Genomic DNA, 15,710 nt, shown 5'->3' on the forward strand with positions numbered 1-15,710 from the left:
CATACACACACATGTGGACGCAGGCGCGCGCGCGCGCACACACACACACACAGTAAATAAAGTCTCGACCCTTCTCAGTGTGCTCACTGGGATGAGACTCCTCCTTGCAGAATTCCCCCCTCCCAGCCCTCTCCCCTGACCTTGAACTCCAGACAGCAGGTGCTACTCAGAAGTGAGGCTCAAAGTCTTTTCTCACAGGGCTGAGTCCAGGTTACCCCGGGGCTGCGACAACAGGTGCACGGGCACGGAGGGGGCGGGGCGCACTCCAGCACCGCCCTCCGCCCTCTGCGCTCCCCGGGTCTCCCCCGCCCGCCGCGGCGTCGCCGGGTCCTGGCAGCTGCGGGCGCGGCGCGAGGCAATTGGGACGCGGCAACGGGGACGACGACCCAGGCGCTAGCGGAGGCCGAGCCGAGCAGCCCCGGCCCGCGGAGACATGAGCGCGCGGCCGCCCGCCGCACCCCGGGCGCAGTGGCCCGGCCCCGCCGCCCCGTGATGGGCTCCTGCGTGTCGCGAGGTGAGGACCCGGCGGCCCGGGACGCGGCGAGGGGAGGGAGCAGCAGCGCGCGGCCCCGGGGAAGCCTAGGGTGGGTGTCCGCCCTTCACGGACCAGCCGCACCCAAGGGGACGCGGTGCTTCATTGGGACAGGGCTCAGGAGGAGGGCGGGCAGCTTGCAGAGCCGGCGGAGGTCTCGGTACCCCACGCCCCACTCGGCACCCGGCAGGTGGCATGAAGCAAGGTCCCGGTGCCATGCTTTCTTCTGCAGACACACGCCTCCCGCAGTGTGCCTGGGAGGGGAGGATGGTTTCCGGTTCTTTCGGGTCCTCTTATGGGCCACTGAGCTCGAGGAAGACAGGCAGACCTCGCTCTTTGGCCTTCCTAGCCCGGGGTCCCTTTCCCTCCCGGTGCCTCCATCTTCAACCCTAGAAATTCCCTGGCAGGAAGGGGTCAGCAGGGATGAACAGGTTATCGAGGTTGGCTTTACCCCACCCTCATCCCGAACTCCATCCCCACCCCCATCCCTGCTCAGGGGACAGGAGAGGACAGAGGACAGCTGATGTTCCCAGTAACCCCTGGGCCTTTGTCTCTGACCTGGTACCTTGGTCATCCCCAAGATGATTCCAGGGAATGGGAGTGACTGTCCCTCATCTGGAAGGGGTGGGGCACCTGACTGTGAATGGGGGGCGTAGGGTCTTTCATGGAGGCTGGGGGATGGGCATACCTGTCTTTGGAGTAATATTTTAGAAGAGTTTGGGAGGTGTCAGGGCATGACTGTAATCTCAGCACTCAGGAGGTATAAGATCAAGAATTCAAGGCCAGCATAGACGGTTCGTGGCCAATCTGGGCTATACTCCTGAGACCTTGTGTCAAAACAACCCTCCCCCCAATAAAAGGTTGGGTCATTGGCCCCACCCCCCTTAGGACTCTTACCCTCCCTGGGAGCAGGGTTGGGCTGGGAGTAAGAGCCTAGAGACCAGGGCTCCTTACCCAAGGTCTTTGACGATTCCACTGGCCACTTCAGGCAGAGAAGGGTCAGCTGGCCTTGGAGTGGGGCTGGGCAGGCCCTCGAGGGGATCTTGGTCTGGGGAATGTTGAAAAATCCATCCTCTGGACTCTGAGGGAGTTCTGCTCCGAGTTCAAGGAAAAGCATTCAGGGAACTGACTTAGGGTGTCCCTGGAAGGTGTCAGCAGTGGGGTCCTGTATCAAGTTGGTTCAAGCTGATTGATTGATGGTCACAGGGCTACCTACTGGGTGTCAGTCACTGTGGTCCTATGAGCCCAGCATGCACCTGGCCTCTGAAGCAGAGGGTAAGAAAAGGTGTGAGCCGTTCCCAGAAACCCTGGAGACCCATGGAGGCAGTTCCAGGAGTTAGGTATCTGGGTGTTTCCTTGGTGACTAGGTTCCTTCTCCAGCCCTTCGCTCCGCAGCTGTGGGGTCCCGGCCCTGAGTGCGCTGTCTGGTGAGCCCAGGGTCCACAGAGTACAGGACAGAGACAGCGACAGCGGGGATGCCTGCCAAGGTCACACTGTGAGGCTGAGACCTGGGTCCTCCATTTCCCATGCTTCCTCCACGACTCCCCTGCCAGGGCAGTTGAGGTCACACTGACTGAGAGACTCTCCGACCTTTCCTCTTGCGTCCTGAGTGCCACCCCCAGATCAGGTTGCATTTTCTAACCCTCTCCCCATCCTGAGATGACAGAGCCTGACAGTCTCAACATGCACTTCAGCAACTTAGAAGTGAGAGGTATGAGCTGGGCAGTGGTGGCGCGCGCCTTTAATACCAGCACTCAGGACGTAGAGGCTGGTAGATCTCTGTGAGTTCAAGGCCAGCCTGGTCTACACAGTGAGTTTCCCAGGGCCATAAACCCAGAAACAATAAAGGCAGGGCTGGAGATTCACTGCAGGGGCAGGTCCTTAGCCTCAGCACCCTCAGCCTTGTGGTGATATCACTTCAGGTTTCGCTGGGCTCCTGAGTCCCTACCTCTGCACCCCTGGACCAGTGGTTGACCACTGTCCCCGTTTGCTAAGGGTTTGCATGGGCCATGTTCAGAGCCTGAAGTGGAGGTCAGGGGTCATGAGCTTTGATGTCTCCCAGAGCCTGGAGCCTGCAACCAACTGGGGCTACCCAGTTCCCCCTACTCCAGGTCCAGGCTACACCTGAGAGATCCACCCTACCCAGCAGTTAGCTTCTGCCACTGGGCTGGGTGATCAGGAGTCTCCAGCCTGCAGTCCCTGCTCCACTGTTCCCAACTGTGTGGTCTCAAGTTGAGAGGGAATCGTATTCAGGTGGGAGCATAGGACTGGATGGGAGAGGGTCTTAGTGCAAAGACCCCTCCCCACGGTCCAGTCACCGTCAACACTCAATAGCCATTTCTTGCGTGGTATCAGCAAGTGTATCAGCTTTGCTGCAGACATCTTGGTGGGATAGGGACGACTCCTGCCTCCGAGGAAGCAGTAGGTGCCAGGCATTTGTGTTGAGGGCAGGGGGATACTGGCCGCACACACTGCATCTCAGAGCTACTTTGTATTTATTGTCTATTTCAATTTCGTCAACTTTTATTTACTTATTTATTTTTTTTGGTTGTTCGAAACAGGGTTTCTCTGTAGCTTTTTGGAGCCTGTCCTGGTTACTTATTTATTTTTGAGACAGGCTCTTATTCTAGAGTCTTGGCTGGCATTGAACTCAAGGTCATCCTCCAGCTTCCAGCTCCCAAAAGCTAGAGTTTAGCGTCTGCCATGTTTGTCTTTTTGTTTGTTTGTTTGTTTAGATAGGATCTCCAGTAGCCCAGGCTAACCCTGGACTTGGTGTTCCTGAGGATGACCTTGAACTCCTGATCCTCCTCGCCTCTACCTCTTTTGAAGTGTTAGGATTATAGGCGGAACCACCAGACTTCATGCTTGTGATGCTGAGGGACTGAACCCAGGATTTCATGCATGCTAAGCCAGCACTCCACCAGCTGAGCTACAACCCGAGTCTGGGGTTCATCAGTTTTTGTTTGTTTGTTTAGAGACAGCGTTTCTCTGTGTAACAGTCCTGGCTGTCTTGAAACTCTCTTGGTAGACCAGGCTGGCCACGAACTCACAGAGATCCACCTCCCTCTCCCTCCCAAGTGCTGGGATTAAAGGCGCGTGCCACCACCGCCCGGCTGGTTCATCTTTTTTTAAGCTGCCACACTTTGGCTGCTTATCCTGAGCCACGCTGAGCCAGGTCTTGGCTCTCCTGACCCAGTTAGTTCTCCTTGAACCTGGGAGGGAAGTGGGTTCAGAGTGGAGCGAGACCTCACTCAGGTCCCCCACCTGGTAGCACAGAGAAGCAGACACACGTCTATGACTCAGGTCTATGGGCCCCAGTACTGAGCAAGGAGCCCCTGCCCTTTGATTTTTCAGACGCCTTGCTCTGCCCCAAAGCTGTTGGCACATGGCCAGCAGTCTAGAACCAATTTCTGGGATAGCTCAGAGGCCTCATGTCTGGTTAGGTTTTCCTGGCACCGGGACACACAGGGCGTCAGTATCTACCCCCTCTCTATCTCAGGGTCCCTCTGTGCCCACCTATGCCTCCTGGCTCCACAGCTTCTCTGTCTCCCCCTCCCCATCACAGGCCTCTCCTCCAGCTAGTCAGCCAGCCTCCTGGCCTGCCCTAGGGGTCTCTAGTGTCCAGTGTATTGGTTCTTATGAGAGCAGATGTTGGCCATCAGAATCAAATGTCTGATTATGTCTAGAAGGCTGAGGTCCTGCGGGGGCCCTGCCAGAGCCCCTGCTGGGAGCAACACTGCAGTGAGCTCTGTGGGAGAATTAGGAAAGAGTCAATGAAGTTCAGTCTGAGGGGAGGGACACAGTTTTGTGTTCAGAGAAGTCTGGTGGGGGGAAAGCAGTGTACGCGCACGTGCACACACACGCGCGCACACACACGCAGACCACAGAAAATAATGACTGCAGGTCCCTTTCTGGAGATCATCAGTACTACCCATACTGCCCCTAGGTCTGCACTTCGTCCTTGCCACTCACTACCTGGTGCCTTGGATATGCCATGCACATTCTCCGAGGCTTAATTTTCTCATCTGTCAGGTGGGCACGCTGCTACCCGCTTTGCAGGGTTCAAAGCGAAATCCTAGGTGAGGAATCACCATGGTGCCTGACCCGCAGCGCATGCTTAATAAACAGGCGGTGTATCCCCGCAGGCCAGGCTTCTCCCCCAAGAGAGTCATCTCGTCAGCTCAGGCCAACCTGGCAATGTGCCTGGTGTTGGTGCTACTGGAGTAGACTGGGCCCCAGGAGGGCAGAGCAAATGAGGAGCTGGGGCAGGTGAAAGCCTTTGGTTGGGGATGGAAAGGGATCCCTCTGAGCTCGGCCAACCATCCTGGCCCAGGTGGTTCGGGAAGACATTGGAGAATGGGCCTCTGCCAAATTCTGGGGCCTGCTCTCCTGGCAGGGACTCACCAGGCAGAGACACCAATGACTCAGTCTTTGGCCTCCCTCTGTAGGGTTCAGAGGGTCCCCAGGGCAAACACCAGCCCAGGAACAGGACACAGGAGTCCCACTGTCCAGAAAGACACATTGTGGGACAGAGCGAGCAACTCCTCAGAGGGAGTCCCAGCACAGCCGTAGCCTCCTGCGGTAGCGCTCCGCACACTCGGGTGAGAAGTGGGGTGTCCATGGGGAACACGTGGTTGTGGTCCAGAGGATTAAGCGCAACACTGCTTCTGTACAGCGCCAAGGGCAGCTGACATATCACAGTGGGAGGGACCACCTGGCGCGTCCATTTGCCGCAGGTGCCCGGAGCCTCTTTGGGGAGGCTGGCTTCCAGGGAGGCTGCACCAGGGGCTTTGCGCCCAGGCTGCTGCTCACTTGTTCGCCTTCTCGGTGCTGCTGGGAAAGAGCCCTCTTCACTCTTCCCAAGCGGCTGCAGGCTCATTCTCTCGCTCCTAAGAAACGCTCCGGGTGCAGGTGGCAACCACAGTGACTAATGGGCTGGGACACGGGGCCCTAATGAATAGCTGTAAGCTCCAGACAGCTCTAAAGCAAATAAGAGGAGTCTGGGGGATGGGAGGCGTGGGGCTGGTCGTCAGGTTCACCCAGGCTGGTAGCGGGAGCGCCAGGGCGTGAAGAGTTTAGGCTAGACATTATGGAGAACTGTCTGGGTGGTTAGGCTGACATTCTCATTGGGAGCTTTGGTAGAAAAGGCAGGAAACATCTCTGCCAAGCAGAGGGATGGAGGGGATCTCTAGATGACGCCCTCTCCTGGAAGAATCAAAATGGTCTTCAGGTTGCCATGGCAACAAGAGGACTGTCCCTCCCGTAGCCTGAGGAGGTGAGTGAGGGAGCAGGTCCAAGAAAGGGCCTCAGACCTTGGGGGGAAAGGAGTTAGGGTGTACACTGGAAAGGAGTAGGGTGTACACTGTGAAAGAGAGGGGGTGTCACCACACAACTCCCTTGGGAGAGACACCCAAGAAAGCAGGCAGGCATTAGAGGTCCTCTGGGTTTTCCTCTGCCCCACCCTGCATGGCAGTGTGTTTTTCCAGTCACCAAGGCCATGATGTGGCCAGGTCCCTGCTGGGCTAAGAGCAGCCTGTGATTTCACCCTGGGCTGGCTCATTACCTGACGTCTCTGTGGCAACCAGCCCATGACATCATGGGACTAAAGTCTTCAGGGGGAGGAGACTTTGGTAGGGGCATCTGGATCCCAAATGGGATGGGAGTCAGGCAGGAACGGGAGGGGTTGGAGCCAGGGGCTACCAGCCCCACCACCACCCCAGCAAATATTTGATGTCACTGCTGTCCTGGGTTCCCCTGCTCATCCTTGTCACTCCCTGTTCTGCAGCTGGAAGGCTCAGGGCTTCAGTCCAGGGAGTCCAGAAGCATCCCAGCACCCAACCAGGAACCCAGCACCACCCTGTAGCTAGACGGACTCTGACTTTGCATGACATGCAGAACTCCAGAACACTCCAAGTGTCTCTTAACTTTTTGTTGTTTGGGTGTGTGTGTGTGCACGTGTGGTGTGTATGTGTATGGTGTGTGTATGTCTATAGTGCGTATGCATGTGTGGTGTGTCTCTGTGTGTGGTGTGTCTGTGGTGTGTATTGCGTGCTTGGTGTGTTGCTGTGGATTCTAGACTGACTTGGAACATACCATATATTCCAGACTGGCTTCCAACTCCCGATCCTCCTGCCTCAGCCTCCAGTGCTGGGATCACAAGCATGCGTCACCATGCCTAGTTACAACTTTCAAACTTAAAAAAAATTAATTTGAAAAAAATTATCTCATAATAATTCATACCTGCATCATGTATATTTCTAGTGCCCATAGAGGCCAGGGAAGGACATCAGATCCATGGGAACTGGAGTTAGAGACAGTTGTGAATTGCCATGTGGGTGCTGGGAACCGAACCCAGGTCCTCTGGGAGAGTAGCCAGTTCTCTTCAATACTAGGCCATTTCTCCAGCCCCTAAGTTTTTTTTTTTTTTTGGTTTTTCGAGACAGGGTTTCTTTGTGGTTTTGGAGCCTGTCCTGGAACTAGCTCTTGTAGACCAGGCTGGTCTCGAACTCACAGAGATCCGCCTGCCTCTGCCTCCCGAGTGCTGGGATTAAAGGCGTGCGCCACCACCGCCGGGCAGCCCCTAAGTTTTTTTCTTTTTTATGTTTGCTTGTTTGTTATGTGTTTGTATGTGGTATTGTGCATATGACATAACATGTGGGATGGTCTTAGACCAACTGGGAGTCAGGTCTCTCCTGTCACCAATGGCTCCCAGGGATGGAAGCCAGATCAGTGGGCTTGGCATCAGGCACCTTTAAACCACAGAGACATCTTGCTGGTTGAGCTTTTTAATGGATATTTTTGGACCCTGTGGTGAATGAGCATGGCCCCCATATATTTGAACCCTTGGTCCCTAGTTAGTGGAGCTGTTTGGGAAGGATCGGGGGGTGTGGCCTTGTTGGAGGAGGTGTGTCACTGGGGATGGGCTTTGATGTCTCAAAAGCCCCTGCTATCCCAGTTAGCTCTCTCTGCTTTGTGCTCGTGGATCAGGATGTGAGCTCTCAGCCATGGTTTCAGTGCCATATCTGCCTGCCAAGTTGCCTTAGTCGTGGTATCTCAGCATCGCAATAGAAAAGTAACTAAGGCAGACCTGTAGGAAGAAATAAATACATTTTGCATTTTGACCCAGTGTGTTTATCTAGAAAATTCTTCCCTGTGCGAATTCTCATACACATACACACACACACACACACACACAAGCTCCATGACACAAGACTGAACGAATCTCAGGCTGCCTCTGGTCCTGATGATCTCCATTCTGTTCTATTCAATACTTATTTTGTTATTTTTTAAATAGATCCCGTGAAAAGACGGTTGAGGATATAAATGAGATTCAGTGGGAGAACGCTTCCCAGCATGCACCAGGCCTCAGTTTTGATCTCCAGCTGGAGATCATTCAGATAAATGGATAACCATGTAAGCAGCGAATAAATTAAAAACAAACCTGAGGAACGGCTTACATGACCACTGAAGGATGTAGCCCCTGCCCCGCCATTGAGTCCCTCCTTTGTGGAGATGGGGGTACTGGAGCCCAGAGAAAAGCAACACTGACTTGGGGTCACCCAGCGGACTGGAACGCAGGAGGCTGTGCTGTGGACTATCGAGTCCAAGCACATGGGGCAGCCCTCATTCTCAGAACCCACGTTGTCTTCTGTGCCCTGCCCTCCTTATGTCTGGGCCACTTTGGGGCAGGAGAGGACATTGACTGTCACCTTGCCTTCCTCTCCTATGATGTCCAGACAGCCTGGTTCCAGGCTCCCTGCCTTGGCCCATGCATTCCAGCTTTGGGGCAGGTCCCAGATCCTCTGGCCTCTTTCGGAAAGTAATTTGGCTGGAAACTTTCACCTTGAACGCAGGCTTGTACTCTCTCCAGCCGGGCTGCTTGTGCCTGTGGTGTGAGCTCTGTGGTGCTTCCTCTGTTGGGACCCCGTTCTGCCCTGACCTGTTGGGGTCTGGAGCGGAGTGTGGCTGGAGACAGAACCCAGTGTTTGACAGAACACCGTTCTCACTAACGGTGGCTTGTCCCTGTCGTGTTGATGTATGAACGCCTCACTTTTCTCCTTTGTGAAGCCCCCAATGAGATCCTGCTGTGTGCTGGGCATTGCGGAAGGAGCTTGGCTGCTGCGGCCCATCAGATAGATGAAGTTGGGGCTGGGGAGATCATTCAGTCGGGGACCTGCCTACATTTCATTCCCAAATCCACATTAGGAGGCCAGGCATGGTAGCCTGCACGTGCGGTGCCAGCGCTGGGGCACAGAGGCAGCTGGAGGATCCCTGGCCATGTGGCCTGGCCTACGTGGTCATTTCCAGTCTAATGAGAGCCCTGGCCTCAAAAATAAAGAGATGGATGGATAGATAAATAAACAAATAAATGCATACATGAATAAATAGATAAGTAATAATGCCTGAAGAACATCTCCCAAGGTTGTCCTAGCCTACACACATACACACACACACACACGTTCTCTCTCTCTTACACACACATACACACATGCTCTCTCTCTCTCTCACACACACACACACACACACAAACGCCTAGTCTCAAAGTAAAAAAAAAAATCTTTGTGTAGCTGTAGTATGTGTTTGTATACTAAGTGCTATTACAAAAGAGTAAAAAAAACATTATTTTTTTTTCTTTATAGCCAAGCATTGTGACAGGGTTTCTCTGTGTAGCCCTTGCTGTCCTGGAAGTAGCTCTGTAGACCAAACTGACTTCAAACTCACAGAGATCCTCCTGCCTCTGCCTCCTGAAGGCTGGGCTGGTAGTGGTGGTGAATTCAGGAGGCAGAGGCAGGAGGGTCTCTGTGAGTTTGAGGCCAGCCTGGTCTGTATAGAAAGCCAGGGCTCCATGATGAGACCCTGTCTCAAAAAGTCATAAAGTAAAAATAATTACAATAGCGGGCACATTGGCACAAATCTCTAAGTGCCTCCTGCTTGCCAGGCTGGGGCAGGAAGTTCAGAGATACATAGAAAGCCTCTGTCTCAAAGATGGAGGAAGGAGAAAAGGAGGAATCAGAAGCTTTACACTTATCCGTTGATTTCAATTATTAACTTAGAGATGAAGCCTTGGATTTTTTGAGACAGGATCTCTCTGTGTAGCCTGGCTGTCCTGAAACTTGCTCTGTAGACCAGGCTGGCTTCATACTCACAGAGATCCACCTGCCTCTGCCTCCCAAATGCTAGGATTAAAGATGTGCGCCGCCACCACCTAGCTGTCCAGTTTCTTTACACATAAAAGGGATAGCTTAACTCCTCCTTTTTGGTCCAAACCCCTCATTTCTATTACTACCCTATTACTATGATTAAGTAGGTTTTTTTTTTAAATTTCTCCTCCCATCTTTATTTCCAGATCTGCTCACAAGTGCCCAGAAAGACTGCCCCAGGCCCCAGGGCACAGACCTCTTGAATCAGGATCTGACCTCCAGCCAGCATCCGCCTGCTCTTGTTCCGGACCATGATGGTGGCAAGGTAACTGGCCGTTCCTCACCCTCCCTCCAGCTGTTCTTTTTTGTCCCTAAGGCAAGCAGAAGCCATTCTCAGTTCCTTTCTTCCTTGCCAACCCTAGTTTCCCCCTGAGCAATAGGGCACCAGGGGCTTGGCATTCAGCTGGATTAGGGTCTGTCTTGGGCTGGGCACCAGGAACAGGGCCAGACTTATTTAGAATACACAATCCCACCCCAGAGGTCTTCCTGCCCAAATTAACTCAAGTCTTGCAGACAGTAAGTTCTGCTGCCGGTCTAGACTGCTTAGCAGCTGGGAACAGATACTCAAGAGCAAAAGTAGGGGGGTTCTCCACATAGATCAGGAAGGTGTAGTGAGGGGTCCTGGTGCAGCGAGGGGTCCTGGTGTAGCGAGGGGTCCTCGTGCATACTTTCCATACTCGCCCAGGGGTGTGTCTTGAACCTACCAGTTTACTTTGTTTGTTTTAAGATTTATTTATTTTTCATTTACGTGTATGAGTGTTTGACTTCATGTGTCTATGTTCACCGCTTGTGTGCAGTACCTGTGGATGCCAGAAGAGGGCAGTGAATCCCCTGGGACTAGAGGTACAGATGGTTGTGAACTGCCTTGTGGGTGCTGGGACCTGAACCCATGTCCTATGGAAAAATAGCACATGCTCTCAACTACTGAGCCATCTCTACAGCCTTAAGATGCTGTTTTTAAAATTTTTTTGTTTCATCATTAATGTTATTATTATGATTATTTGATTTTTTTTTTGTTCTTGATGTTTTTCCATTTTTTTGAGACAGGGTTTCACTATGTTGTGCTGGCTGTCCTGGAACTCACAGAGATCCTCCTGCCTCTGCTTCCCTGGTGCTGGTATTAGAGGCGTGAGTTCATTGGTTTGTGAACTCCCTAGTCTCCAGGTATCAGGAAATAATGAAAGTATACTCTGTTCTAGGCCGGACCTATCACCGTCTCCTTCTAAGGCCAGTGTGTCCCACTCTTTTTAGTGCTAAGGGACAGCGGGCAGACCTTGATTTCTCAGGTGGAGCTACCCTACCCTGCAGGGACTTCAGGCCTTAGCCATGTCACAGCGTCCCCAGTCCTAACTGGTCCCCTTTCTCCTCTTGCTTCAGGACAAGCAAATGGATTTCTGTTGGGATCCGTGGCAGGTAAGTGTGCTTGCTCTCCTGCAGTATGGCCAGCCCAGGGAATGGATGGGATCTCCCTGTCTTTCTCTGCCTGGTCCCTGGCTGCCACCCACGGATGAGTGGGTGGCCACAGTGGTGCGCAGGGGACAGGGGGACAATGTCCTCTGGCTGACTGCCCTTCCCTCCTACCCCTTCTTTTTCTACAGAGGTGCTTCCAAACCACCAATGGCTACATATCCGACTCTAGAGCCTGCCCCAGCAACTACAGTGTGGCTGCCCTGGCCACCTCATCCCTTGTGGGTAGGTCCCCACAGTCCCTTCCAGCTCTCCCCGGACGTGTGCTGAGGGGAGGCAATGGGTCACAGTCATGCTGGGTTAATATTTTCTAATTGCCAGATTTCAGGCTCAGTTCCTCTCTCAAGGAGTTGGCTTGCTGGGCTTTCAGGCCCTGGGGATGCCTCAGAGGAAGGAGGGAGGTGCAGCTTTTGGGTGTCTGACTGCGTGGTCTCCCACGTCACCTTGGGTCTCGTTCCCTAGAAGCAGAGCCTGAGGTGGGGCCTGTGCCCCCAGAGAATTGCTCTTGGGCTGGCCCCTGGGGTGTGAAGGCAGCTGGGGAGGCTGAGGATTTTGCTCAGTGGAGACTTGGTCATAGCTGTGGCTCTCTCCCTGCCTCAACCCACTGGGAGCCCTGCAGCACGGTCGCCTGAGGATCAATGGCACTTGAAGACCATGGGTCTGGACTTCAGTCCTCAGTTGTCCGTGAGGAGGACTGTGTCGCCTTGAGGGCATGAGGCCGCACCAAAGCTGTGATAGTTTTTCTGAAGCAGGTGTGGGAACAAGCCAGGAGCAACACGCCAAGGTGGCTAGGAGAAGGGCGTGCAAGTGGGGTGGAACACCCACGCGGTTGTACTCGGCTGCAGATGGCTCTCAGCCAACAACCAGGCCGCTTTGCCCACCAACGCCTCCTACAGCTTCTCACACTGCAGGCTCCCATCACAATCCTTCCAGGTTCCCACAGGACCCGGCCGCCTCCTTCTGCCCCTGTCTCTGCAGCTCCCTCCACTTGCACACCTGCCACCCACCTCGCCCTGTCCCCAAGCATCTGAGAAACATACTGTCTCTCCAGTGAACTCCGCAGTCCAGCACCCCATTGGGGGAGCAGGTCTCCCCCTCCTTCTCATCTCTATTGTTCCCATGCTCCTGGTCCCTCATTCCTGTGGACTCCTTATCTGTCCTTGGAACTCGCATTCCCCGGGGCCTTGTGTCTGCCTGGCTTTAGGGACCCTGGGGATGCCCAGATCTGTCCCTGGTTCCATTAGCGATGATGAGCAGTTCCTGCCTCCTCCTCTTCGTTACTGTCTACACTCAGCCAGTCAGGTCCTACGCTCCCCAAGTCCTTCTCCTTCTGTCTAGCCCTGGCCTGCCTCTTGCTGGGTCCCTGCAATGGTCCTGAATTGTCCCCTACCTTCCTTCTCCACCGTTGAACTTTAATCTTCCAAATAACATACCAAACTTCCCTCTCCCGTGTCTGGCTGGGGCTCTCCACTGCTATGTAGACAACACAGGGCTGTCACCTTGACTCTCCAGCCCCAGTCTGGTCCCTGTGAGGGCTGCCAGCCTCTTGTCCCTGTGCGTCATCCTTGATTGTACTGATGTTATGCCAGCTCTTCTGTGCCATCAACCCCGTCTCACCTGTGGAACAGCCTGGCTCCCTTCTTTCCCACCACTGCAGACCTTCAAACCCAACTGCAGGCCACTTCCTCCAGGGAGCATTCCCTGAGTGCTCCACCCCAGAGTCTAACTCCACAGAGCAGGGAGCACAGGGAAGCTCCCTCAGAACTGTCGGTTTGTGAGTGGAGGGTGCTGGGTCCCAGAGGAACTGAAGGCCTCAGCTAGTCTAAGGGGTGGCTGGTTTGGAAACCTGATTCAAATTCAATAAGACATTGGGAAGGTTGGGGGGTGGACATACGAATGGGTGAGACATGTAGGTGAAGTAGGGCCAAGGCTGGGGAGGGCACGGGGTAGGGTGTGGGACTTGTGAGGCAAAGCTCCCCCTGGTCATGGTTACCGGAAACTGACAGGCACAGGCTTAGAGATCGGGGGTGGTTGGGGTACAGAGCATGGAATGGCCTGAAATGGGGTTTATGCTGACCTGGTCACCCGATAACCATCTGTGACCTCCTCGCAGGGGTGGTACAAAGCATCAAGGACCACATCACAAAGCCCACAGCCATGGCCCGTGGCCGAGTGGCCCATCTCATCGAATGGAAAGGCTGGAGCGTCCAGCAGTCAGGCTGGGAGCTGTCCCCAGGAGACGACGAGCATTATTGCTGTCTGCCTGACGAGCTGCGGGAGGCCCGCTTTGCTGCCGGTGAGCAGGGCGGGTGCAGGGAGGGAGGCCATAGGTGGGCGAGGTCTGCTGGAGTGAAGCTGGGTCTGAGCACGGGATGGCGTATGGGGCGGGCGCTAGGTGGCGCCCTTCCTCACCTGGGTAGAGAGGGAGGCCCGTGTAGGCATAGAGTGCCCCTTTCCCACCCATGGGTTCACCGAACCCAATCTTGCTGCCCGCCAGGTGTCGCTGAGCAGTTTGCTATCACGGAGGCCACTCTGAGTGCCTGGTCCTCCCTGGATGACGAAGAACTGCAGCCAGAGGACAGTACCCAGGGTGCCTTCCAGCTCCAAGGTACAGCCGGGCGTACCAAGGCAGGGTGGGCGGAAGAGCACTGAGGGTGGCGCCTGGGTCGCTCAGGTGGGCTCCTTCCTCTCCCCGTCCCCTCTTCTCCATGGCTTAGCTTCCTCCTCAGTAACCTGGGAGCGGCAGCTCTGGCCTACACATTCCCAGGGAGTGCCCCAAGCCAAAAGGAAAGCCTGGCTGCGGTGTGGCTTGAGTTGACACTAGGTGCATTGTGGGTCTGCTTTCCCAAACCTGGGTCCTGGTGAAGCGTGCATTGACTTAGCTCACTTGATTCTCCCTATGGCCAGAAGGGGAGGGCACAGAGGACCAGAAGGAGCACCCATAGCCACACTGCTCATCACTTCCTGCTCTTGGCTACTCTACTCCCTGTCATGGGGAGACAGCTGAGCCCAGAGAGATTCGGAGACCTGCCTGGGGTCACAGAGCTTAGCAGTGACATACCAGGTCTTCCACCCCTTGCCTGCCCTCCCACGCCCAGGGAGGTAGGATCCAGGATGCGGGATTCCATCTCTCCTCTGTACCCTCTTTTTGGTATTCTAGACCTGGAGAGCATCTACCTTCAGGACAGCCTCCTGAGTGGCCCTTCACAGGACGACAGTCTCCTAGCCTGCTCCCCTGGCCTCACTCTCGATGATGGCTGGCCTTCACTGGAGGAGGAGCCCGCTAGCCCCGCCCACCAACACCGGCAGAGGCTGCCTGGGGCTCAGGGGCCTGACAGTGGAGGGGCCCACGTGCATGGCTCCCTGCCCTCCGTGGACAGTGGGTCTCTCTCAGAAGACGAGGATGAGGTATTCTACAACTGAGGCGAGCTGGCCACTCCACACTTCTCTGGGAGCCCAAGGCCCCGTCTGCTGGCACTGAACATCTCCTGACTCCTTGGGACAAACACAGGGTGGAGTGTGGCAGGGATGGTCACTGTCAGTTCTTGTGGAGACCACTCAGTGCCTCCATGGACCTGCCCTCAACAGTGGGAGGGAGCCCCCTGCTTTGTGGGCTTGGCCCCTCTAGGGCCTCTGCCTTCAGCCCACTCCCAGACTCTAAGCAGACACCAGGGCAACTGGCCCCAGGAGACTGGCAGTCAGGCCCCTAGGAGGACACCAGGGGAAGATCGGGAGAGTGGGGGAGTCATTTGGAGGGGCCTGGGAAGCCAGCCTTGACTTGGGCTCATCTTCTCGCCACTCATCTGTCCCATGGAAGGTGGGACGGCTTCTTCTGGTCAAGCCATTCCTTGCCTCTCTAACATCTCTGGAGGGTCTGTCTGTTCCTCCTCTCTTACCTGGCTCCTCCATGACCCCTGTGCTCCCAAGCCAAGAGAACCCACATCTCCCCTTACCCCCTTCATCTCCCACAGGGTTCTCTGGTGACATTAAAGTAGTGTGCTCATCCTGGATGAACTTGACCTGGTATCCCAGGGAGAGCGTGTTCCTGAGCCCTGGATGAGGGTCTGTAGGGCTTAGGGAGGACTCCTCCTTCCAACACACAGATACCCGAGAAGCCTCAAAGGAGGAGGTCTAGGGCATCTTCTTGTCCCCAAAGAGCCACACCCAGAGACCTCCCTTTGCCAGTTGAACCACAGCCAGGGAGATCAAGTCTGGAGACCTCATCCCCAAGGTCCTGTTAGAGGTGAGGCCAAGCGTTATACGACCTGGTAGGGACCCTCATTTCCCTCTATCTCCCTACTGAGAGGTATAGATTGAAGAGCCCCAGGCCCAGCCTGTGATGCCCATGTGAGCACCAGATGCCCCAAGGGCTTAACCTAGGCCATCACTGGAACCCAAGGGGCCAAATGCACACTCTTGAGGGAGAACAGGCATGAACGGTGGCTCTGGGCATCACTTTTATTTTTCTCAGGAGCTACTGGTTGGGACTAGATCACCTCAGAAGGCACAAA

At 54.9% G+C, this 15,710-nt stretch overlaps 1 protein-coding gene across 1 annotated transcript; it reads left to right on the plus strand.

The window, feature by feature from the left end:
- The first annotated feature begins 303 nt into the window (after positions 1-303).
- On the plus strand, positions 304-15,207 carry Fam131c (family with sequence similarity 131 member C). Its single transcript, XM_075945748.1, has 7 exons — positions 304-514; positions 9,879-9,997; positions 11,110-11,145; positions 11,331-11,424; positions 13,313-13,495; positions 13,697-13,807; positions 14,360-15,207. The coding sequence occupies exons 1-7, from the start codon at positions 493-495 to the stop codon at positions 14,620-14,622; spliced, it is 828 nt and encodes a 275-aa protein (XP_075801863.1). The 5' UTR covers positions 304-492; the 3' UTR covers positions 14,623-15,207.
- Positions 15,208-15,710: the final 503 nt, after the last annotated feature.

The sequence above is a fragment of the Microtus pennsylvanicus genome, chromosome 13 (assembly GCF_037038515.1).
Source record: "Microtus pennsylvanicus isolate mMicPen1 chromosome 13, mMicPen1.hap1, whole genome shotgun sequence".
Taxonomy (NCBI): domain Eukaryota; kingdom Metazoa; phylum Chordata; class Mammalia; order Rodentia; family Cricetidae; genus Microtus; species Microtus pennsylvanicus.

Excerpts from the sequence above, each read along its gene's own strand:
- Fam131c (XM_075945748.1), top strand. The coding sequence starts at position 493 with ATGGGCTCCTGCGTGTCGCGAG. Across the intron at positions 515-9,878 it reads GGGCTCCTGCGTGTCGCGAG|ATCTGCTCACAAGTGCCCAG; the intron begins GTGAGGACCCGG and ends CTTTATTTCCAG. Across the intron at positions 11,146-11,330 it reads TCTGTTGGGATCCGTGGCAG|AGGTGCTTCCAAACCACCAA; the intron begins GTAAGTGTGCTT and ends CTTTTTCTACAG.